General features: G+C 39.0%; 2 protein-coding genes across 3 annotated transcripts; one reads left to right on the top strand and one right to left on the bottom strand.

The window, feature by feature from the left end:
* The first annotated feature begins 8,109 nt into the window (after nt 1-8,109).
* LOC144651496 (F-box only protein 15-like) lies at nt 8,110-23,600 on the top strand. Of its 2 annotated transcripts, none has more exons than XM_078511446.1 (17): nt 8,110-8,161; nt 11,606-11,828; nt 12,360-12,452; nt 13,145-13,249; nt 13,896-14,006; nt 14,131-14,229; nt 15,355-15,564; nt 16,251-16,297; nt 16,879-16,982; nt 17,843-17,925; nt 18,622-18,677; nt 19,092-19,175; nt 20,018-20,130; nt 20,902-20,963; nt 21,301-21,338; nt 21,881-21,960; nt 22,849-23,600. In XM_078511446.1, the coding sequence occupies exons 2-17, from the start codon at nt 11,746-11,748 to the stop codon at nt 22,933-22,935; spliced, it is 1,455 nt and encodes a 484-aa protein (XP_078367572.1). In that variant the 5' UTR covers nt 8,110-8,161; nt 11,606-11,745; the 3' UTR covers nt 22,936-23,600. The 2 variants fall into 2 exon arrangements, with proteins under 2 accessions (XP_078367572.1, XP_078367573.1); XM_078511447.1 differs by having other exon boundaries at nt 8,135-8,149.
* Nucleotides 8,271-11,645, bottom strand: LOC144651555 (uncharacterized). The gene is made up of 4 exons (XM_078511521.1): nt 11,505-11,645; nt 11,240-11,263; nt 11,087-11,129; nt 8,271-8,749 (listed from the first exon to the last, which is right to left on the bottom strand). Exons 1-4 carry the CDS (start codon nt 11,574-11,576, stop codon nt 8,661-8,663), a joined length of 228 nt encoding a protein of 75 aa, XP_078367647.1. The 5' UTR covers nt 11,577-11,645; the 3' UTR covers nt 8,271-8,660.
* Nucleotides 23,601-24,847: the final 1,247 nt, after the last annotated feature.

Here is a 24,847-nt window from a genome sequence, read left to right as displayed (position 1 = left end):
CGTATACAATAGGCAACTCGTTAAGGAGTGGTAAATTACTTTTAAGTAGCTATTAAAAAATAGATTTAGCTATTAAGGAACCAGTCAGCAAACAGCAAAGAATACAAACTAAAATTGTTATTGCTGGATATTTTGCCTTTAAAAAGTTCCACAACATCTTATTGGAAAACACTTTGAATGTTTCCCAATTATGTGTAGTAGGACCTAATGAAGGACTATCCCAATCTCGAGCCCAGAGTGAGCCCCGGCTCCGCGATCCGTCAGCGGTTGGTCAGCGGTAGGGTCGCCGGGACTCACTCTGGGAAACTGAATAATAATTCAGTGTCTTACTGGTCCTCAAAGAACAATAGAAATCAACACGGAAGTCTGAAAATCTTCCCCGGAAGTAAACCAAACCGGAAACCCTGGAAAAACATTTTTTGTTTTCCATGGTCAAATGTTCAGGTGTATCACCTTAATTTTGTAAAACACCTAAGAACTCGTCATATGGCGCTACATAAATGAAGTATTTTCTAATTCTACCATTCTTTTTGAAGTTAAAAGATACCTTGAATAAAAAAGGACTTCCTTTAAGCGTCGATTCTGAGCGGAGTTTTAAAACAACAACCACGGCGTCACCAAGGACAAGGTCGATTGAAAACTCAATTTATAGTTGACTTACAAATCTCGCTAGAACTACTGTTTTCTTTTAAATCTCCGTTACGGTTGAAAAACTGAATATCGCAGACAGTGCTCGATTCAAAATAATAACTAATAAAGCAGAATTTGAACATTACGCGTTGTTGTTTTGCTGAAAAAAGGAATTGTACAATTTTGTGCACGTGAATTGCGTGAATGTGTGCACGAGCTGAGTCGCCGAAATGCTAATTACACCTTTTGAATAGCGTTGACCGATGTGGCCTTTAACGTCTTTATTAATATTACCGCTATTTGACGAGGAAAAAATTATTTGCTCGAAAACATGCAATCTATCATGAAAAGATGCGCTGTCAGCGAGAAGCCTTTGAAATATACGAAAGTCGCCAAACAAAAATTTTTATCAACAGATCAATAGCCTGTCCGTACGTTGTGCATTATGTAAATTTCTTCACTGTCGTCCGCAAAACAACAACGAACACATGCACACAGTCAGGCGAAATCTTGGAAGGCAAACAAGATATTTGATTTAAAACCATTATAACAGTATGCACAAGAAAGAGACTAACGGAAATCAAAACACCAGAGGCTCTTTTGTTGACTCTGTTTTTTTGTTAACTGCAGAACGTTTTTGTTACTTTTGTTGCTTTGATAAACACCAGTTCTGTTAATACTGTGTTAGAAATAGTTCAACTTTCTCGATTTACTTCCGTTCTGGGAAATTTACTTCCGCTTAGACCTGAGAGCATGCGCAATAAAAACCGGAAGACCAAGGTTCTACCTGAAATCGACATGAAATTGATCTGATCGATTCCAGTTTCCCAGAGTCCGTCCCGTACCGCTGACCGACTGGACGGACTCTGGGCTCGAGATTGGGACTATCCTAGCTATGAAAATGTATTTGTGTGGTTGAAGCCCTAAGCAATTCTCTCAGAAAATTGCTAAGGGCTTACCCAGAATAATTGACAACTTATTTTCACGATTTTTATGTCTCTACTGCCCAGGTATGTGTTTTGATATCTTCTTTAGCCAAGCAAGTAGTTGTCTGAGAACCTTCGCATCGATTCCTATTGGTCGATCACAAAAATGTTTGTTTGAATCCTTTGATGCTTTTGTGTTTCAGCCAAATTTGAACTTAAAAGACTTTATCTTATATAAGATCAGTATACCTTCGATCCTTTCATGATTTTTGTTATGATCTGTATGATAACAACCGCTCAAAACACTCGCTCCTGGAACTTCCTTTGGGAAACCATTTACTTGTGACGTCACGATTGCCAGACACCTCAGAATTTTTTGCCCTTATTCGCCCACTGGTGCCCAGGCCTAAGTTCACCGCTTCCCCAAGCAGACTCTACGAGCTTACTCTAGTGAGCCCGTTGCCACCCAGTTCTTGCGGCATGTTTTTATATCATTTCAAACAGTTAGTTACCCTCGCTGATTTCTATGTTTTCTTCACGGTTAAACGAAGCAGTGTGAACGAAGTTTTAGTCTCAAGTTTTTGTATCATTTTGTTTTAAAAAGGTGAAGAAAACACTTTGTGCTACCCATAAAGTTGAAACTTTTCTTGCAACTATTTTGACCAAGCTCCATTTCATGCAAGCAGTGTAAACGTTTTCTACTTTCAGCTTTACTCCACGATGTTACTTTAAAAGTAAACTCATGGAATAGAGCACAAAGTAGAAATATTACAATTTCGTACGGTCATAATCTTTCATCCATAATTTGCTTTTAAACCTTAGCTTATCATCACTTTATTTTCATTTAATAACCTCAATATCATAGGCCATTTTACTTTAGCTAACTTTAGCTCATTTTACTTTAGCTATCAGGTCTATCAGCATTGAAAAAAGAAAAATCAGTTCTACTTAACCTTAGAGGATTTTTCAAAGCTATTCAAGACACCGTATAGACAACCAGGATACAAATGTGGTTGGTTGAGATATAGAAGTCATGAAAATAACTTTTAAAAAGTTCTTTTCACGACTTTTACATCTCTACTATTATAAGCCAAATGTTCCTTAGCATATTTCATTGTGCACGAAGAGACTTGGGAGTTGTAGCTTTCATGGAAGAGATGCTAGTCCATCGCAGGTAACCCAATTAAGTATTTTTAAGAAGTTGCAATTAACTGGTCACCTTTATTTGCATGATCATACAACACGTAATCTGGAGCCTTTTGATTAAAACAAAAGTTTTGTCTTTCAAGTGGATACCTTGCTTGCCCATGCATTATCCCTCACTTCAATAGCATAAGTCCATACTCTAGTAGATAACCACACGCCCAACCCACATTCTTCCACATTGCTCCAACGAAGGTCTAACGCTCAAACTGGCTAAAATGATTTAAATATGAAGTTATCTTGCGATCAAATCTTCCACTGCTACAATTCACTTTTTAAACACCCATATTAAGCTATTACAGTGTAACCCCGGTTTACGGACACCCGCTTTATACGGACACCTCCTTATTACGGACATGCAGTTTCGTTTGTCCTGAAAAAAAGCTCACACATTTTCTCTTACGTTTACCCGCTTAATACGGACACCCGTTAATACGGAGTGAAACGCTCTCATACAAAGTTAGAACTTAACCGCGCTTTACGGACACTTTTCGGTCACTGCTTATCTTTGCACTGTACATGATTTTCTTCTGCTACTATTGTGTGCTAGTTGCACCCTTTCTACAGGCTAATGCGTTTCTATTAGTGGTACAGTAGCATAGTTACGTGCCATGCTTGAAAAAGAGTAACGTTTTTTCAGTTTGAAAAAAAAATTACAAGTTAGCAGTCGCTTTTTGGTTTGCTTTACGTTCAGAGTTCTTGTTTAGTTTTGAATACTTGTAATACAACAGAGATCCTCTTTTGTAAGACAGATTGCCACCTTGGCTCCAGATTCATGTGATTTCCCGTCCGAGCTGGCGTGGTCCTTTACTCGAAGGAACATCAGAAAACAGTCAAACTGAAGTAGTTCCAACACGTTTTTACGTACTACCAAGGCAGCTGACTCGTACGTATACAATTGGCAACTCGTTAAGGAGTGGTAAATTACTTTTAAGTAGCTATTAAAAAATAGATATAGCTATTAAGGAACCAGTCAGCAAACAGCAAAGGATACAAACTAGAATTGTTATTGCTGGATATTTTGCCTCTAAAAAGTTCCACAACATCTTATTGGAAAACACTTTAAATGTTTCCCAATTATGTGTAGTAGGACCTAATGAAGGACTATTCTAACTATGAAAATGTATTTGTGTGGCTGTCAATTATTCAGGGTAAGCCCTAAGCAATTCTCTCAGAAAATTGCTAAGGGCTTACCCAGAGTAATTGACAACTTATTTTCACGATTTTTATGTCTCTACTGCCCAGGTATGTGTTTTGATATCTTCTTTAGCCAAGCAAGTACTTGTCTGAGAACCTTCGCATCGATTCCTATTGATCGATCACAATTTTTTTTGTTTGAATCCTTTGATGCTTTTGTGTTTCAGCCAAATTTGATCTTAAAAGGCTTTATCTTTGTTATGATCTGTATGATAACAACCGCTGAAAACACTCCTGGAGCTTCCTGGGGAAACCATTAACTCGTGACGTCACGATTGCCAGACACCTCAGAAGTTTTTGCCCTTATTCGCCCACTGGTGCCCAGGCCTAAGTTTACCGCTTCCCCTAGCTGACTCGACGAGCTTACTCTAGTGAGCCCGTTGCCACGCAGTTCTTGCGGCATGTTTTTATATCATTTCAAACAGTCAGTTACCCTCGCTGATTTCTATTTTTTTCTTCACCGTTAAACGAAGCAGTGTGAACGAAGTTTTAGTCTACAAGTTTTTGTATCATTTTGTTTTAAAAAGGTGAAGAAAACACTTTGTGCTACTATTTTGACCAAGCTCCATTTCATGCAAGCAGTGTAAACGTTTTCTACTTTCAGCTTTACTCCACGATGTTACTTTAAAAGTAAACTCATGGAATAGAGCGCAAAGTAGAAATATTACAATCTCGTACGGTCATAATCTTTCATCCATAATTTGCTTTTAAACCTTAGCTTATCATCACTTTATTTTCATTTAATAACCTCAATATCATAGCTCATTTTATTTTAGCTAACTTTAGTAATCTCGTACCCAGATGTCTATTTACCACGGTAGTAGACATCTGGTCAAGTGCGTTCAATTCGCCAATCTGATTGGTTGATGAACAGCTTCGGCATTTGCGCGCGGATGATGCAAACTTTGCCGGTTTCGCACGCGCTCACTGTGCGTTAGCTTGTAGGAAAATATTTGGTTTTAAAGGCTTTTCTACAAACGCGTCGTGTTTTGAACGTTACTAATGCGAATAAGCTATAGATACAGTTTGTAGTTTAATCTTGTTAGAACAAAATGTTTTAAAATGACGATATTCGTGGGTAAAAAGACTGGGCAAAAAACTTTGCAAATCTAACGCGTACTTGAGACGTACAGCTAGCTTGTACGCGTCAAACACAGCGCGCGCTTTTCCCCACCGTTGAAGGCTGGTTTGAGTGTTTTAATTTATCAGCAAAAACACTACTGGCGGCTTTTTTTCTTCCTCAACTCTATTTCAAGATTGTGTCACTTGTCTCTCTTTGTATGGGAAAGAAGTTCATTAGCTATTTACAGCGGCCAAGTGAGCTTTTCATCTACTAAATTGCCGAGCATGCGTAGTCGCGTCGTGTGTCACATTTCTGACACATTTGACGCGAGCAAAATCCGACTTTACTAGATGTTCTCTCACAGGGTTGAGAAGATCTGGGTACGAGATTACTAACTTTAGCTCTTTTTACTTTAGCTATCGGGTCTATCAGCATTGGAAAAGAAAAATCAGTTCTACCTAAGCTTAGAGGCTTATTCAAAGCTTTTCAAGGCGCCGTATAGACAACCAGGATACAAATATGGCTGGTTGAGATATAAAAGTCATGAACTTAACTTTTAAAAAGTTCTTTTCACGACTTTTACATCTCTACTATTATAAGCCAAATGTTCCTTAGCATATATCATTGTGCACGAAGAGACTTGGGAGTTGCAGCTTTCATGGTCATGGAGGAGCTGCTAGTTCTTCTCAGGTAACCCAATCATTTTTAGGAAGTACAATTTGATTGTCAACTTTAATTTGTTTGATCATACAACACGTAATTTGGAGCCTTTTGATTAAAACAAAAATTTTGTCTTTCAAGGGGATACCTTGGCTCGCTGCATGCCCATGGAATCAACGAACGCTTCTCATTTTAAAAGGTTATTGCCCTGTATTGCAATGCGCATCCTCACTGCGCAGAATTTAACGTGTAATTAGCGCGCATATAAACAAAATGGCGGCTTTTTTCTATGCCGCTTCACGGTCCGCGAGAAAAATAAATCGTCTCTTTCTCGTAAACGAGTATGGTGATCAGTTCAGTTCTATTCCGGGGCAATGACCTTAATTTATGATCCTGAATTAATTTTTTCTTGCGTTTTCCCTAAGTCCATACTCTAGTAAATAAACACACCGTCACGCACAACCCACATTCTTCCACTTTGCTCCAACGAAGGACTTACGCTCAAAACGGGTAAAATAATAATAAAGTATTTTTCGTTTGTCTCACGACGTAGTGTCACTTGTGATGTAGATCGCGACGTTTCGACTGCACACTGCTAGTCTTCATCAGGCGAGTCGGATGTCCCGGTCGTGCTTTTTGATCCTGTCTTGCATAGGATCAAAGACAGGATCAAAGAGCACGACCGGGACATCCGACTCGCCCGTACCCAGACCTCCGCCGTTGCAGAACACACCAACAACACCGGACACTACCCGCTTTGGAATGAGGTAAAGTTTATTGATCGCGACCCACACTGGTACAAGCGCAGGGTCAAAGAGGCAATTCACATAAGACTTCACCCTAATAATATCAACAGGGATAATGGAATTGAAATTCCTGAGGCGTGGATGCCCACGATCAAAAACACAACAACAAGAGAACTGTGCGACAGTGGACCGCTAAGGGAACAACAGGACACAGAAACAGCGAGGATCGAAATGCGCCAATCACAGCTGTTGAAAACCAACCAATCACAGCGCAGCAGCGTGCTTTATAAGTTCACGCACAACCAGTCGACCTTATCGCCTGATGAAGACTAGCAGTGTGCAGTCAAAACGTCGCGATCTACATCACAAGTGACACTACGTCGTGAGACAAACGAAAAATACTTTATTATTATTGTACTCTACCACGATGATTAACCACAACATTTTTTACGATATTAACGGGTAAAATGATTTTAAAACTAAGTTTTTATTTATATTTACGATGATCAAACAGACGAATTGGGTGTGCAGCTCGAACTATGAGTCCGAGTATTTAATGCCGTGCTCATCAAGTAAGTACATTGCTAGTCCAGAGTGTGGCGTCAATTGCTTAAGACGCGCGCGCAAGGTTACATGTAAAATTGTCATTTGTTTACTTTTACCTAAAAAATTAACTTTTTTTATTAGGTGCCAACAGGCAGTGGAGAAAAAGGATAAATGGTAGACTATAAAGTGTGTTAAATGATATACCGGTATGCAACGTTACTAGTTATTACGCCGTGCAAGGACGGTTTCTACTTTCAGCTTTAATTTGTTGCACGTTAATATTACTTTTAAAGAGGATTTCGTGAATGAAAACACAAAGTAGAAATATAAAGACAACGATTTGTGCCTCCTGGCTAGTAGAGATGAAATAATCATGAAAGTAACTTTTAAGAAGTTATTTCCATGACTATTACATCTCGTTTAATAAAAGACAAATGATTCTAAGCATGAAGAGACTTTGAAGTATCAAGCTCAGTTCCATGAAAGGGCTGCTAGTCCATCGCAGATAACCCAGAGCAAATTTGGTAAGTAGCAATTTGTTGGTCAACTTTTAATTTGTATGAACAAGACCCGGGTGGGGGGGGGGGGGGTACTCCCATAAATTTCGGATAGGGGTGTGCCGCCAAGCTTCTTTAACCCTGACCCTATTTAAGGATAAAGAAAGCGAAAATTGATACTATTTTTAAGGCCCAAAACCGAAAAATGACACCCTATTCAAGGGGAGGAGAAGCGTTCCGTGATGACGGCAAGACACAAATCTTTATAAAACCGCTTTTCTAATACCTGAACAAAAAATTCAGTTTTAAGAAATCTTTTTTTTCGTTTAGCTGGGCGTTTATTTTAGCTAATAGAATTTAGGTACCCTTTCTAAGGATCACACCGGGAACACATTGCCAAAATGAGCAAAAATGATACGCTATTTAAGGACCGAGAACCTCAAAAAACCATACCCAATCGGACGGCACATACCTATATAGGCCACATATGGGAGTACCCCCCCCCCCCGGGGGAACAAGACAATATGATGACAAAATCAGAATACAACCCTGGCTGGTAGAGATATAAAAGTCATGAAAATAGCTTTTAAGAAGCTATTTCCATGATTATTATGTCTCTACTTTATAAGCCAACTGTTAGGAAGACACTAAGGAGTATCTCAGAACCATCAGTACAGAACTGTTTGTTGATTAGTTTTTTTTTTTTCAGCTTGGCAATGCCACACTTGGAGAAAAGCACGTTAAAAATGAATGGTTTTAAAGTGCCAATTGTAAAAACTAATACAGAATTCAGACAGTCACACACAGAACCAAATTTATTACAAAATGCTTGCTAAAAAGCTTTACAGGGAATCGCAAGAATTACTTCAGTTGTACATGATAGTTCTAACACAACAATAAGCCCACCCCAAAGACTAACATAATTTGCAACAAAGGATTGAATCAAAACAAGCATCGTAACTGCCACGCTAAGTATTAACAGTTGAGTTACAAAATAGCATATGAAGAGAAAAACAAAACAAAAATTATGCTTAAAATACCCTAAAACTACATTTCAATACAAGTTCCATGAATAACAGAGCTTTGAAAAAAATCCTATAAAAGCAGTATACTGTCAGTATTTATAACGTAAATAATCCTCTAGTGATCTCTCTCTGTTCCTCATTGTAACTTGACTAGCCATCTTTCCTTGTCACTTTTCTGGCTCATCGACCCCAGCTTGGTTCATCAGTTCACCAATGTTCTTCTCTAAATCGTCAATTCGCGTGCTCATATCATCGAGTAACCTCGGTCAAGGAATAATATATTGTAATTTGTACCAGAGTTATAAAATTACTGAGTGCAGTTTTATTTTTGTAGTATGATCACAAACTTTATGTAATGGCCCTCGTTACATTTGGATTTATATAGCAGCCTTTTCCTATTCCTTAATTTCTGGGGGTGGTTACATGTGGGCAGCTTAAATGGACCAGTCGTACTATTTATAATGACGTCAATAGGCGATTTGCATGATGGCGTCACTTGACTACAACTACCAGAATCCTCCGCTTTGTCTTTTTGTCATTCTAATTAGAGCAATTGTTTTTCAAACCCCACTGGGAATTCAAAATTTAAATAACAAAGGAAAGGCGAAATGAATTCTGGTATTTGTAGTCAAATGACGACATCGTGCAAATGTGCTATTGTGAAACATGGGTTGAGCACTTTGGGTGTTTTAAAGTTTTATTGCTACTTGCAGTAGGTTGCTACCTTTGAAGGAGGGGGGGGGGGGGTGTTGTTTTAATGGTTAAGTGCAGCATTAGGAAGGAGTATCCTTAGGCTGGCATCCCAACTGAGAGCTTTTTTTTTAACAGTGATTTTTCATGGGTCTGGAATTAACTAAAAGCAACATGGAGAACATCATCTTCAAGTCAATTTTGTTCCCAAAATATAGTATGCTTTCATGCAATTAAACATGTTTTTAAAAATATAAAAACTTTACAGCTTTAGTAAAACTGGCCAACTGGCCAAAGGAGGAAGGCATTGGCCTATAGTTAACAATTATCCTGGGAAATCGTGTGGAATATTGCCTGACACTTAGCTAACAAGGCCATAGGCTGAGTTGGCTAAAATCAGATGATATTTTACAAGATTGAGCAGGATAATAATATTGTTTTATAAATTCAACAAATTGTCAACAAAACATATTTTACCCCTAAAAAAACTGCAGTAATGTAGCACTCTGCAAGATGTTGGAAATTTTTTTGCAATTTACATAAATATCGCAGGATATCTGTTATGTAGAGATGAGAGATAACAACAACAGTCTGACCATATATGGTCAATGCGAGCATGTGGGCAGTTAAATAACAATTCCGTTTACGTGAAGCTATTGGCCTGGATATTGATCAAATATTCAACAACTCTAATTTCCCAAAAATCAAACTGAGAAAGTTACATGCTGAAGAAAGGAGGCAACTTGGTACTGCCACAAAACCCGGGGGGGTACTTGGGTAAATTTTTGTTGGGTATGTGCCGCTGGCCTCTCAGAACCCCTACCCCATTATAGTCATATTCTATGGCCAATTATAGACCCCATCTTAGTCACTTTTGTGTAAATGTAATTTTCACGACCCCAACTTAGTCACTTTCTGTTTTTGCGTCTACCGTATAAATCCTTTAACTAAGGCATTCTAAAATGAATTGACACATTTAATAAACTGAATGAAGAACACTTTACTTTACAGCTACACTATAAATATCTGGTACATTTGCTTACCATAAACATTTACAAACATACTGTCATAAATAGTTGAAATGTAAACATTCTTCTTTAACGGTAACATTACACTAGCACTGACATTAAAATAGCATTTTTGATGTGGATAAAAGCAATTTATAGAACTTTCAGATCAAAAAAATTTTCGGCGAATCTTTCCATTTATAAATCACAACTTGCCAGAATTTTCTTACCCTCAAAATCCGGGAAAATTGTGACCCCATTCTAGTCACCCTATAAAAAATGCTTGAAAAGGCGACCCCATTATAGTCAGTCCAGTCGTGAAAATGCAACCCCATCCAGCAGCACATCCTCATAAGCCCATTTATAGAATGTGCCCCCCCCCCCCCCGGCCACAAAATTGGGTTGATTGGGATGGTAAGATCAGTACATGTAGCATTTGTACATGTAAATTATGTATTTACCATGCAAAACCATAATCATACTGGAAATGATTGTATAGGCTCATTGTGTGAATAATTATCACATTGAGACTACAATAGTAATTACCTGTTAGTTATGGAATAATGTGATTCTAAAAAATTCCAGAATCACATCAACGCATCTAAGTGTTCTAAATAGATTCATAAATTAAACTAGTACTATTGGGTTAAATTTTAAATAGCTTAACCAGTGCTATGTCACCTTACTAGCTTTGACCTGTATTCAGTAAAATAAACAAAGCCTTAAAATCGTCTCAACAATAAAAATTATCAAATTATCAGCGTCCCATTTGGGTAGACAAACACAACATTGATTTGTTTCGCGAGATCAAGCAGCAGAGATTGTACAATTTGCTCACGACTTTCAGCCCTATGATGTCAGTATAAAATTAAAAAAACAAAGAAATAAAAGGATATTTCTTGTGATGATCTGGTCTGACATCTGCTGGAACTTGTCTTGCTGTGAATTAAAATCGAAAACATTCGTTGTCAGAAATGGAAAAGCAAACAAAACAACTGAAAGAAAATTAAAAATCTAGATTCGATGTTTATATGTTTTTTATTACTCACCATTTGCTGTAGCAACGTTTGCACCTGTTGAGAGAAAGAAACAAAGACAAAAGCGGAGAAAACAACAAGAACTTTGTCATTTAAATCTCAAATAAAACGTTGATGCAATAGCCTAAATATAAGGAGCGCCTAAAACATTTGGAGAAGCAGAATAATGCAATCGCAAAACAACGGCCAAAGACCCGTTTGTAAAAACAATCAACAGCACATATAAGCCTAGTATAAAGTTAAAGAATAGTCTAACGTATTGAACATCGAATGGTACAAATCCAGTCAAATCTTGTACGCTCTGTGGGTCTCCTTCTTCGATCTTCACCGACTTCTCTGTTTCCGCCATATTGATGTTGTCGCTTTTGCTTTTGACAGAGAGACGCCAAGCGGAAATATTCCTCGTCACCAGGCCTCGCTCGTCCACATTAAAAACAAACATGGCGGCAGAATTTGAAGCTTGCAGGGTGAAATTGTCCAGGATGAAGATTTTGTAAAACAGAGAGTTTTTTTGAAAAATGTCACATCATCAAAAGCATCTTAGTTCGTATTTACAATCTAAAAGGTCAGGCTCGAGTACTGCAGGCGTCTCGAAAGATAGGTAAACGATGATATTTCTGTTTCATTTTATCACCTAAGCAACCCTCAGCGACATGAATTTTCATTTCATAAATTACTTGTGTTGGGTCCATATGAGACTAGATCATTTTAAAGTAAAAGACTTAAATTATTGGTTTGATTCTCTTTAAAAAGCGAATTGTTCGAGACATGACTTGCTGTTTAGTTCAGTTGTATTATAAATTAAGAATTTACAAATTTTCCTCAAGTCTGTACAGTCAACTATGGTGGTACAGTGAACTTGACATCTCGTCCAGACACTGAAATCTGAGTTTGAAAGTGACACAGAGTTACAACTGAGTGCTTTACCCCAATTACTGCTGTCACTGGTTAAGAGAGGTGGGCCTGGGGTTTCTAGAAAAAAAAGGGGGGGGGGGTGTACTTCCATATATGGCAACCCTTACTGATGGTTTGTGGTGGCTCACAGTTTGATTATCTATATCTGAGCATCCATTGCTTTTTTTTAATATTGTATATTTTGAAAATTAATCACTTTTATTTAAATAACTTTAAGGAAAACGGTGGTTGGAGTCAGGTCAGCAACAAAACAACTTGGAAAAGCACATGTGTCAGCTTACTCGAGACCTAAAAGTTTTGATCTCAACAGGTCAGTTAGAAACAATTTTATAGTACTGTTTTGCATTGACCAAGTAGTCTAAAGGTACATGTATATTCCTATAAAAGTCCACAGAATGAAATCATTCAGGACCACAAGTGAAGCAAATGGTTTATATAATTACCATATTTTTTCAATTAAACGCCCCCGGCGTTTATTTCAAACTTGGCTCTGTGGATCCGGCATTTATTTGAATGGTGCAGTTTATTTGAGCAAAATGTTTATTAAACAAGGGTTTTTAATCATTATTTGTGACATGAATGTATCTTGCCATCATACCTAAAGTATATTACACCTCAAATAAATGCCGGAAAGGCTTACTTACCACTTTACTTTGGAGACCCGGCGTTTATTCGGGGCCCGGCGTTTAATCAAGAAAATACGGTACTTCCAAGTTTTGTGGGTGTTTCATTTACAAGTTTGTAACAAAAAGTTTACCTACTAAATCATAAATTATTTTATTTTTATTATTATTATTTTTTGTATGAAGTAGGTCACCAGAAATTTCACTTCAAATGCCAGAATTAACATTTTCTTAACTCTTCTGTAGACTTGAAAAGTTGATTTCATGTTGGCGTCTTACATACTTTGATCTGAAGGTCAATAACATATAATTTTTATAAGTTTATACCAGGATCTCAGCTATAAATAATGTCTTCTTTTAAACTTAAATTTTTCCCAAGGCTTCCAAATGAACTTCTTTTAAAGATATTCCAATACTTGAGTCCCTCTGAATTGCTGGTTTGTGCTCAAGTGTGTCACTTATGGACTGCAGTTTCAAGAGAAAGGTGACTTATACCTTTGTTTTTGCAAATATTTATCATGCATATGCATTGCTGGCTTCCCCCTGGGGTTGGTTTCTGATGCCCCATCCCCATGTATTGTACATATTGAGATTATTCCCCTTATGAGTACATGTAGGGAAATTATGATAAGATGATCACCTTTCTCTTGAAAAATGATAAGAGAGTCCAGCGAACAGAACAAGTTTTACCGCCTCTCTAAAGCTTATTTTAAGAAAAGAGCCGCAGACAACTTATTATAATTTCTTTTATCTCACCATTTTCTTTTCATATTATCTTAACAAATTGTTTTTTTACTATAGCTTAACTTTTAGATTTTTTAACATTGTTAGTAAATTATTTTACATTATATCTTTACTTTTTATCAAAAGGGGGGGAGTTCCCGGTGTTGTGGCCTAGTTTTATTTATATCTTAGGGTCTTATATCTTAGTTTTTAATTCAGTTTGCATAGAAGAGTCACTATTGTTGGAATGCAAATAAACCATTATAATTTATTATAAATATTATTATTATTAATTATACAATTTTTCCCTATAAATAGTTAGAAGTTAGAACTTAGGGACAGAGAAAGGGAAATTTCTAGGATTGTGTTATTGTTGTTTAACTTTGTACATTTTAATGTAAACACAGCTGTTTGTGGCAGCGAATACTCCCCAGCCTTCCAAAGGGAGTCAGAGATTCTTTGACTTTTAAGGAAACAAAGGAGGAAAGTTTCGACTGGAAAAGAGAAATGATTAAAAGGTACTTAATGTGCACTTCTTGTCAAGTTTTGTGCTGTTTATAAATTATGAAAATGATGACACTGTCACATCTGAAAAGTTAGAGATAACTAAATTGACGTTTTAACATGTTGTGGTTGTTGCAGGTGTGTAAAAGCAAGAAATGAAGAGATCTTGGCTTTACAGTTAACAAAGAAACTTTCACCCTACACTGGGCTATCAACTGATGTTCCACATGCTCTTAGGTATTTTGATTCTACAAGTGCGTGTTAAGTCCGTATTTACAACCAATCCACACCACAGCAACCCCAAACCTAAGTACCCACCTTTAAACCAAGAGCTTTAAAATATTCCCATCTTATAATCCATTAGTTAATTTCTTCATTGAACACAATGTTTAAATAATTCAGGCACTCAAAGTAAAAAATTGACAGATTGTGACACTGGAATTTGTAGATTCGTGGGGGTGTGTAGAGGGGATAGGGGTTCGAAAGTGTTCATGTTTGCACCACTGAATGACAAGACTGTTGAGTTTTAACGAGCCTCTCTCGAGTCAACCCATTTGTTTTCTTGAGAGTAAGTTCTGATGGGCTAGCATCCCATCAAGGGGGAGAAGTGCTCATTCCCACAATAGTATGGCCGGTCCTTTGTACCATGGAAACATGCAGGGCTTTGAAAAAGTGCTGTCCAGGGCCGGGTTGTTCGAAAGGCGATTAACGCTAACCAAGGATTAAAAGATGATCGAGGCTTTAATTCCTCTTGTTAAAAAGGGTTTTCCATAGCTAATGTTTTGTGAAGTTTGAGATTGGTCCACGTCAAAACTGGGGGAGAGAAAATATAAACAGAAAGCCTCAAAGAAATGTTAAAAAATTGAAACCAAATTTCACGCTAATCCTGGATTAGCTTAATCGTGCTTTGAACAACCGGGCCCAGGTGTCTAAGACAAGTAGATTTTCCTGCAGGGTAAGTAGCTTTTCGTGTTTCCTTACCCAGTGGGCAAGCGTGCAGCCAAGTCTTCTGCCCACTTAATCACAAAAAGTAAACTAAGACAAGCATGCATCTGACTTTGAAGAACAATAAATTATTAGATCACAAAAATATTAATAACAGCAGTGATAGGCGTTATAATTTTGATGTACCGAGTCAACTCTCTCTAAAACGGACACCTTCAGGACTGGCTCCAACTGTCTGTCTTAGAGAAGTGTCCATCTTATAAGAAGTTTAGTTACAGTAAAATGACTGAAAATAGGCAGGGACCCACCCAAGTTTATGGAGGTGTCCGTCTTATAGAGGTGTCCGATAAAAGAGAGTTGACTGTAATGGTGAACTTTATAATGGTAAAATAAAAGTGGAAAACACTTTATTCACAGGATTGGAGATGTAAGATGGAAGTTGTGTGTCATAGATACTTCTGGTAAGAAGCACTGGTCTTCTGCTGATTGCTTTGAAGTCTCTAAATCGTCAGTCTATGTTCGTTGGTATTCCTTACAGCTTCCACCTCTCCCAAGATTCAAGACACTCCAGGTGTTTGCCTTTGTGCCAATCTTCTTTAGCAGAAACTGGAAACCACACGTTAATAGGTCAGTACTTTTTCCCATATAGGAGTGAGGATGGATATAAGACATAACCCTTAATCCTCTATGTCTGCTCTGTTATTTCCACCCCCCTCCCTCTGATAAGCCCCCCTAAACTGATCAAGTCCAGTGGCAGTTCCAGACCTTGAACTAAGTGCAGTGTGTGTACACTCAAAAATTTTAAGCAGGGGGAGTCATTTTTTTAAAAAAGTATTTTGACAATTCTAAGGATGGGGCCCAGACCTTCCGGACCCCTCCCCTAGATCCCCCCCCCCATCTTCCCCACCCCATCAGTCCATTACCACCACCAAACCCGGCTGTTTATATGGACAATGTATGGTCCTGTCCATGTTAAAGAGGTGTCTGTATCAATTTACGCTCCATTACCAGCCTCCGTTCAGGAAAACAAGCCCACACTCTGGACTCAAGATAGTGGCGGAAATCAAGCCTATATAAAATAGTTGTCTGTAAACCAGAGTGCGGCTGCATACAAATGCTGCCTAAAGTAAACTCTCAAAACAAAGTAACACCTTGTTCATATAAAAACCAATGAAATGTGTGTTGGCTGCGTCTTAGGGATAACCTTGACAAAGCTCCTGTGACTTGGAATCCGAATGCAAATAAGTGTAATTCTTCTGCTCGAAAAAACGAAATTAACTGACCTACTTCTGTTATTTGTCTTTGTTTCTCAGTGCCACTACAAGATCACTTATCCTTGAACAGGATCTTCGCTCAAAAGGTGAGCTTGATTACACGTAAAATGATCCAGGGCAATTCAGCAAAACGTCCTTTACCTTTTTGTAGGAATGTTTAGTGATGCTAATAAAGAACTTCGCTAAAAAAATTGCTGTGTTCAGCACAGGCGTGTACTCAAAGAGTGAATTCAAAACTGAAATCAAACTATCTATTTCTGACCAATCACAACAGAAAAAAGAAAGTGTCAATCAGAATTCAAAGCAGAAAAGAACAGCCAGTGACAAGCACGGGAAATTGCACGAAAGCCAAGTCACGTGTGGCTTAAGTCTTTTCCCTGATTTGTGGGAAAACGTTCCGTTCATTCTGTTTGAAGCGCAGGACAAGACAAGCGTGGAAAATTGCGCGTAATCCAAGTCACGTGTGGCCTTAGTCTTGTCTCTGATTAGTGGAAAAAACGTTCCGTTCACTCTGATTGACTAAAACACTTTGCACGAGTCAAATTTTTAAATCCCTTACAAGTTGCGGAGCCCAGCAAGCACTGCACCAAAACCAAAGCGTAGAAAGAAAAATGAAAAGCTCTCCGATTAATTACCGAGATATCTAATGCAGCATTTGTTTTTAAAGGTGGTGTACTGTCAAAGGACAAAGCCGTCAGTACGAGTGACCTGATAACAGCACATGTGTTAGGTCCCTCTATTTTAGCTGCTTGCTGGACTGCATCCTGGAAAGTAAGTGTTCGTTAGGAATTCAATACCCTATTCCCTCTATGGGGCGCACCTGCAGGGCAACATGGTAGTTCTATTCATCAAACCATGCCCAAGTTGCGCAGACTTAGCAATGATGAATACCATGATTCCCTGCAGGCGCACGCCATAGAGGGAATCGGCCAATCGTTTCTCTCTCATTGGATTATCGTCCTTGGCACATGGAGGGTGTCCAAGATTGTCCCCTGGGAATTTCAGTTCTTTGCTACTCTTTTCCGGCTTTCCCATTAAGTCATTCTGATCTAATAAAAAAAAAATTGCTCTCGATTTCTGTGGCACCAAATATTGCACCAGCACTTTGACTGTTCTATAAAAACCGGAAATCCACCTAGACTGTTCACAATCCCCCATTTTTCCGTGAAGTCGTAGAGGTCCATCGTTGAGTCCGACAGGCCGCCACCCTACCCATGGTTTTTGCACTCTCCCCAGTTTTCGCTCGCGTTCATGAACCAAGATGGCGGCCCGTCGGACTCAACGATCGATCTCTACGTCTTCACGGAAAATAGGGGACTGTGAACAGTCTATTTGACTGTTGGAGTAGGAATTGTGGACGGAATAGGTACACGTTCCCTCAGCTTTATATCAGCTGAAATAAATGTTGAGTGATAATTTTCATCATTAGCCCAATTCTAACCCCGCTCTAGAAGTGCATCAGAAAATTTGACATGAAACATTCCTTACTGGTGACGCAGCTCAACTGAGATCTATGTAGTGTTTCTGATTGGTTGTTTCCCGGGTTTCGGTTTTTGTGCGAAAGTAACAACCAATCAGAGACGACCTTCATCTGTGGAGCTCCTTACTGACGTCATTTTATCACGTGACAGGATGGTGGTGAGTTAGCTTTTATCACTCTCTGCCTTCATCACTGCAACCTCACCAGAAGAATGCTACTGGGAACACACGACAGGTTAGAAAATTCAGTCTGCACAATTTTTTTACGTACTCAGTAAATTGTTTGAACCCAGGGGCATCAGTGGCTCGTATAGATCTTGCTATTAGGGACCTTCAGGTCGGAGTACGAGATCGAGTACAAGTACGACTTTCGAATTTCAATCCAGTTATGTTCCCAGAGCCCTCACTCCTCCCTGTTGCTCTCAGTTGACAAGAAGACTATCGGTACCAGATTGGTGTGAAATGTGATAATCGAAAGCATAAGCACTAAGTTTGAAAAAGTTGTGCTCCGATCCGAAGGACCCTGTTGACTGATGTTTCGACAACCTAAGCGGCCTGCAGTCATCTTTAGAGTCTAGAAGATGATGACTTCTGAAGATGACATCCACTTGGGTTATGGAAACATCGGTCACAAAAAGAGTACGTTTTATAACTACCCTTACCCGGACGATCACGAAGTATTTTTACTGTTACTTTTACTCTTACTCTAATTGTTGTGTGTGTGTGTTTGGGGGGGGGGGGAGGGGTTAATACAATCATTGCGTGTTTCCTTACAACAACATACCCAACACGTTAAGCAGTGTGGCTCTCGCCTCCACTGTTGGGATGGTTAGCACGTTTAAGCCCGGGTCGAAAGGCCCGCTTGTTTTACCTTTAGTCTCTGTTCTAGGGATTAATAAGACAAGTGAAGTGCATTTTTTTTTTCTGTCAGAGCATTTGTTCCGCCTCCCCACAGGCCTGTTCTAGACGATATCGATCCGCAACATGGTAAGAGATGACACTGAAAAGCCTATAAGGGGATAAAGTTGATAAACTTTACATTAATGATATTAGCACGAATACGCTGCATGTATGTGGGAGGCTTGGTGGCCTAACGGTTAATGCGCTGGACCCCGGATCGGGTGGTCCGGGTTCGAAGCCTGGACGCCCTGCATGTGGTACTGCGTTGTGTTTTTGGGCAAGACACTTTACTCTCATAGTGCCTCTCTCCACTCAGGTGTATAAAAGGGTACCAGCGAATGTACTTCTGGTGGGTAACCCTGCAATAGATTAGCAACCCAGGCAGGGGAGAGTAATAATACACCCAGGCACTTCTTGCAATGGAAACCGGGATATACTCCGGCCTGATGGGCCACTAGGCTCGTATACAGACATGCTGAATGTCTGTGTTATTTCTTTTAGGTCTTCATGGATATAGAGTCATGATAGAACTAAGAAACCACAAAGCGACTTTGTGGGGACGACAGTACAGGGAGCTCTACCAACGTAAGTAATGACACAAAAGTACCTGAGAATGTAACTACAGCTTGAAGTTTACACGATAGAATAACAATAATTTTAATTCGTAAGCAAAGTATCAAAAAACAAAACGTGTGAGGTTGCATTTAGTTCTTCAGAGGAACTAAATGCATCCTGTCGGCGATGTCTTCAGACATTGCTGATCCTAGCAGTATGCAGGACGCTTGTCACGTATGAACCGATTCTCAGTGTGCTCTATTGAAAATCCGCCGAAATTTGGTTCTCTTAGCGTTGTCTAGTTGCCGATAGACATATTCAAGCCTTGCCAGGCTTGAATAAAATTTCTCATGTTCTTTTTTCTTACTAAATTAACATTGGACGTTTTTGACGTGTCTTCAGCAACAATAGCCCAATTTCGATATATTAAAATTCAGCCTAAAACAATAGACACCAGTACGAGGCTCCGGGGAATAAACTATAGAGTTTGTGGGGTTTATTCCCAGTTAATGTAAAACTTGAGACATAATGAGGCGCGTCGCACTGACATTGCGACAGATCGATTACCGTTTAAAACTCGCAACATAAACCACCTTCGCTCTGTTCATCGCCCCCAAAACCGGTTAAAAACACAGGAACGCAGGTAAATAAGTACATTTTTTTTTAAGATAATGAATAACTAATACAGCGTTTGGGTTCCCTGTGCGAAGTGATGTGTATTGTTTTAGGTTGAATTTTAAAATATTGAAATTGGGCTAGTAGACTAATCGCTCTCGTTTTCTACGACGATAGTCAACGAGGCGCAATCATTGACTCAGAATTGTTAATTTACAGCAGACTTTTTAAGGCTCATTTCTTTCTCTTGACAACAGAATATGTGGCCGATTCGTATGTGTGTCTTGGAGGGCCTGGTGACGAACACGGTTCATTTGAGAAGCGGCTTTCACTTCCGTGGAAAACAGAACTCTTCAAAAACATCTTACCAGTGAGTTCAAATAATGACTTATTACAGATCCGTTTTAGTAGGTATGTACCTGGTATATACCTTTTTTATTGGTTATTCTGTGAGACAGACGGTTTACTTGGGCTTTTGAGGCACATGCGTTAAGCGCTCGGTCTTGGTCAGTCGATACCCTTGAGGAACCCCCCTTATGTGCAACCTGGATTTCAGAAGTGGAAAGAGTGTAAAGAATAAGAAAAATAAGAATTTCAATTTTGAGATAATACGATGTGTAAATGTAAACTTCCATGGTGGTTTGAATGTATTAAAAAATAAAGAAAAATTTTGTAGAACAAAGTTGCCGTATGGAAGCTTTGTCATCCAGCATACTGCCTTTACAAATTCTTCATTTTTTCCAACCGCCATGAAATCTTATATTTAGAAATAATTGGTCTCCAAATTGGCAACCTGGCTTATTTCCTCACGCTGTCTTCAGTGCCAAAAGACTAAAAATTTGTTCGTTATAACGGGATTCGTTATACCAGGGTTCTGTGTCCATACATTTTACTGTTGGTAACTTTGGTCGGGCTGAAGAATATCGTTTTGTTATCGGAGTTTTACTGCACGATAAATTAATTTCTCGACCAATTTATCATTCCTTCCGCAAATTATACCAACAAAATACTAACAATATTAACATTTTCCGGTCAAACGTAAATTCTCAAACTGCGCACTCACACAATAGCACCCAGCCCACATTGTAAGTGAGGGTGAATCACGCGTAAAAAATTAAAGTCTGTTTTGTTGTTTCTGTAGGACATGTGTTTCTTAGATGTGACTGTTTTACATGGACGAAATGGTCCTTTCTGGTGTGTCAGGTAAGCCACCCAGACTTGGGTTCAGTTTGTAGTGGTACCTACACCTTACGGCATAGATTTTATCCCAGGAATAACACTGTTTGTAGCGTTGGTCAGTTGTATAAACAGAAAACACTAGTCTCCGGGCAAACGCACGCGTAAGAATCAGACGCCAATCCCGCGAGTCAAACGCCTGTCAGGGGAGTCAAATGTCCGTTCCGTGAGGACAGGCACCAGTCGCGAGAGTCAAACGCCCCAGACGCAGGACAAGAGAGAGACTAGAGACTGGACGACAAAACAAATGCCTGTCATATAGTTCAGGTTGCTGGCTACATTAATTCTCTCTTTTTTTTTCTAGTTCACCTGTGAAGATTTTCAGCAACAATTCCCCAGATGGTAAGTCTCTAACTTTGCAAGAGAAGTAACTCAGAAACCGAATTAGAAATTAATTTATTCCACGAGCCACTGTGAGCTACGGAGCAGTAGATATTGTTCCTGGCTTATTTAACAAAAGCCCTTATGCATGTCAACGTCAGACTAGCTAAATTCACCCCCAAGCCTCGCTTTGGAAAATAAAATTTTTATCATCAACACATTCCCAAAGAAGAAAAAATAAAAATAACATCCAAGTAAAAACGGTTGTATATAAAGTTTAAAAATAATTTCGCGCAAATGAGGCTTGGAGTGAATTTTAAGAGTCTGACGTAGTCATGCATATGGAAGGCGTGGTGGCTTAATGGTTATTGCGCTGGACTCTGGATCAAGCAGTCCAGGTTCGAGCCCTGGGGGGGGGGGGGGGGCACTGTGTTGTGTTTTTGATCACCCAAGTGTATAAATGCGTACCGGCGAATAAATGCCCCGAGAACGAAACTGTTACCGATAATTCTTTTGAAAACAAAACAACAGGTTTCTCTTAAATATTTGTGCTTTATTCTTAGGTGATTTTTCGTCTGAAGGCGAGAAACAGTTTATCGAATACAGCGATGAACGTGGGACCATTAGACTGGATTTTCTATCGGTGAGTTTAATCTTTTGATTTTGGCATGAGGGTAGATCGGTCAAGCTCTAATAAGTCCCTCAGGGGTAACACCTTTTGAGGTGTAATAGAGAGGGGGGCTTAACTTTTCAAAGTGTTCAGTAGAAAAATGCTGTTTTGCAGGACTCATTTTCTCAAAATAGCAATTATTAGTAAATGTGGTGGATAAACACCTTTAAAAGCGGAGAGTTGCCTTGTTTCCTTGTTCATTATTCCATTGTCATGACTTTCCATCTGGGGCGTAATAGATCTTTTGCCGTAGTTATGTTTGTGGGAGGCGCGGTGGCCTAATGGTTAGTGCGCCGGACTCTGGATCGAGTGGTGCGAGTTCGAGACCTTGCCGGGCAACTTCGTTGTGTTCTTAGGCAAGACACTTTACTCTCATAGTGCCTTTTTCCAACCATGTGTATAAATGGATACAAGCGAATTTACTGCTGGGGGGGTAACCCTGCGATGGACTAGCATACCATCCTAGCCGCTTAATGCTACAGAAACCGGGATAAGCTCCTGACTGATTAGCCACTTGGCTCGATAGCAGGCTTTACCTTTTGTAGGTTGTAAACAATCCTTCGCGCGACTGGCGTATGAAATTTGTAAAGCGAGACTGGAGCGAGTGAGCGGAGGTGGGGAGGGGGACTGGAGAGAGGCCTCCCGCCAGACGCTTAGCTGACGAGTAGGCGAAGATTTGATCCACCAAATCATGTTTCTCTTCATCAATCAAAGTTTTACGGCGCTGAGAATATGAACGTCGTGATATTAACGCTCCCTACCCATTATTATACATTCTTTCATTGTCAGTTTGGGAGAAATTGGACCTTGATGACTTCTAGAAAATTGAAGGATTAACCAACGTTTGTTTAACTCTTTTAGATTAAGGACGAACAAACGCTTGTTACTAATGTAGAGTTGCGGATACTGAAGTCTTTTGTGAACTTGTGGTTTAATACAGCATATTGAATCACGTGATACTGAAGAATGTGTCTGCCGTGCCAGCTCAATACTAGGCTCCCCTGGCGAATATGTCCCGAGTCGACTCAATGGAGCCTGGGAACCTTGGAATAAAAGCGTTAAGCTTGTCATGTGAAACTGCCACCAAATCCAACGAGGGGAGCTAGGATGATGTTAATGTATTTTGTGCTTCAATTTTATGCAAATTGAAAGCAAATTGTCTTTGGAATAGTTATTTTAAATAACAAGCGATTCCATTTTGTTAGAAGATCACAGAGCGTGTTTTACAAATAATGGCGAAGAGGTTTAGCTTTTTATTACGATGCAATCATTTTATTTACTCACGATGAAGTGTAGAGCGATGCCGCTTGTGGGGTAGTGTAACTTAAACTTAGAACTTATAAAAGTGACAACAACAACTCTTTTTAACAACGACTTTTTAAAATTCTATTCGAAGCTCTGATCGCGAGTTTATTTTGCCTGCTGCAGTGCAGCTGGTTATTGATTCTACTACATTCTGAGACCGAGGTCATTAAATCATTAATGAATAAATAATAACAAGAGTCTCTTAACCTTGGTAATCAATATCATAGCACAGAAAACTGTTAAATGTTTTTTAATTTTGTGCATACACCCGGCAGTTCTTTTAAGATGGCGCTGCAAAGGGTATACCACTGAGTAACACCATTTCACTTACATTTACCACTATAATAAAGCCACGACGAGCTAGTCAACAAAAATTCAAAACTTTTTTTAACGGATGGCGAACGTGTATGATTCAATAAACTGGTACCCTTGTGTTTGCGAGAGTATAATTTGTAATATTTTTGAGAAAACATCAGCCTTAAAAGGACTAGGTTGTGAAACTGTTTATGAAATATTCATGTAGCTAGTATATTGTAATTACAGTTGCACACCATCTCATTAAAAACGGCGATGCCATTCTCATTAATTATAAATTAGCTCACAGACATTTGTTCAGAAATCTCATTTATTTCGATCGTCCACCATGAACGGAGTCTTGCTCTTATCAGCGAGTACTTGTATCTACTTTACGTACAATATTTTGGATCAAGGCTTCTGCCACGCCTCAAATGCTGGGCTTCAACGCGACCCAAACAATTTAAGATTTGCGCGTTTTAAAGATCATCTCATTCCGGACCATTCCGAGTTCTTGATGTTAAAAAGAGTGACCAAATCCAACAAGTTGAGGATAGTTTTTATGTCTTTTGTGCGTCAATTTTGTGAAAAATGAAGAAAAAAATTTAACATTTAAAAAATTATCCTTGGAACAGTTATTATCAATAACGAGCATTTTGGAAGAAGACCACAGAGTTTGTTTAAGAAATAAAGAAAAGGGTTAAATTGACAATACGGTCTTTTTTATTACTTTTTTTTAATAAAGTCTTTTTTATTACGATGCAATCATTTTATATATGCGCAATGAAGTTTAAAGCGATGCCGCATATGGGGTAGTGCAGTGGCGGATCTAGGGGACGGACCATTATTTTCTTGGAGGGGGGGTATGAAAAATTTTCCTCTGCAAACTTTTTTTTTAGTTTATGCACCTCTGCAAACATTTTTTTTCGAAATTCTTACTATTTTTTGTTATACATATCGTGTTTGCAAACAATTTATTTTGTCTTTCCAGGCCCTGCAAACAACTTTTTTCAATATTTTTCATCCCCCCCCCACCCCCCCTCCAAAAAAATAATGGTCCGTCCCTAGGGGAGGGGGGGGGGTGCGCCTTAGGGCTGAGAAAATTTATTTTCGAGGGCGGGCCCCCCTCTTATTCCAGGGTCTGGATGATCGGGCTTCCCACTTACCTGAAGGTCTGGATCCGCCATTGTGGTGAGACTTAAACTTAAAACTTATAAAAGTGATACCAAAAAGATAGACAACTCGTTTAAACAACGACTTT

The sequence above is a fragment of the Oculina patagonica genome, chromosome 4, assembly GCF_052425735.1.
Source record: "Oculina patagonica isolate OP01 chromosome 4, crgOcupat, whole genome shotgun sequence".
NCBI lineage: Eukaryota > Metazoa > Cnidaria > Anthozoa > Scleractinia > Oculinidae > Oculina > Oculina patagonica.
Note: the sequence above shows the minus strand (reverse complement) of the source record. Positions and strands in the feature narration are given on the sequence as shown.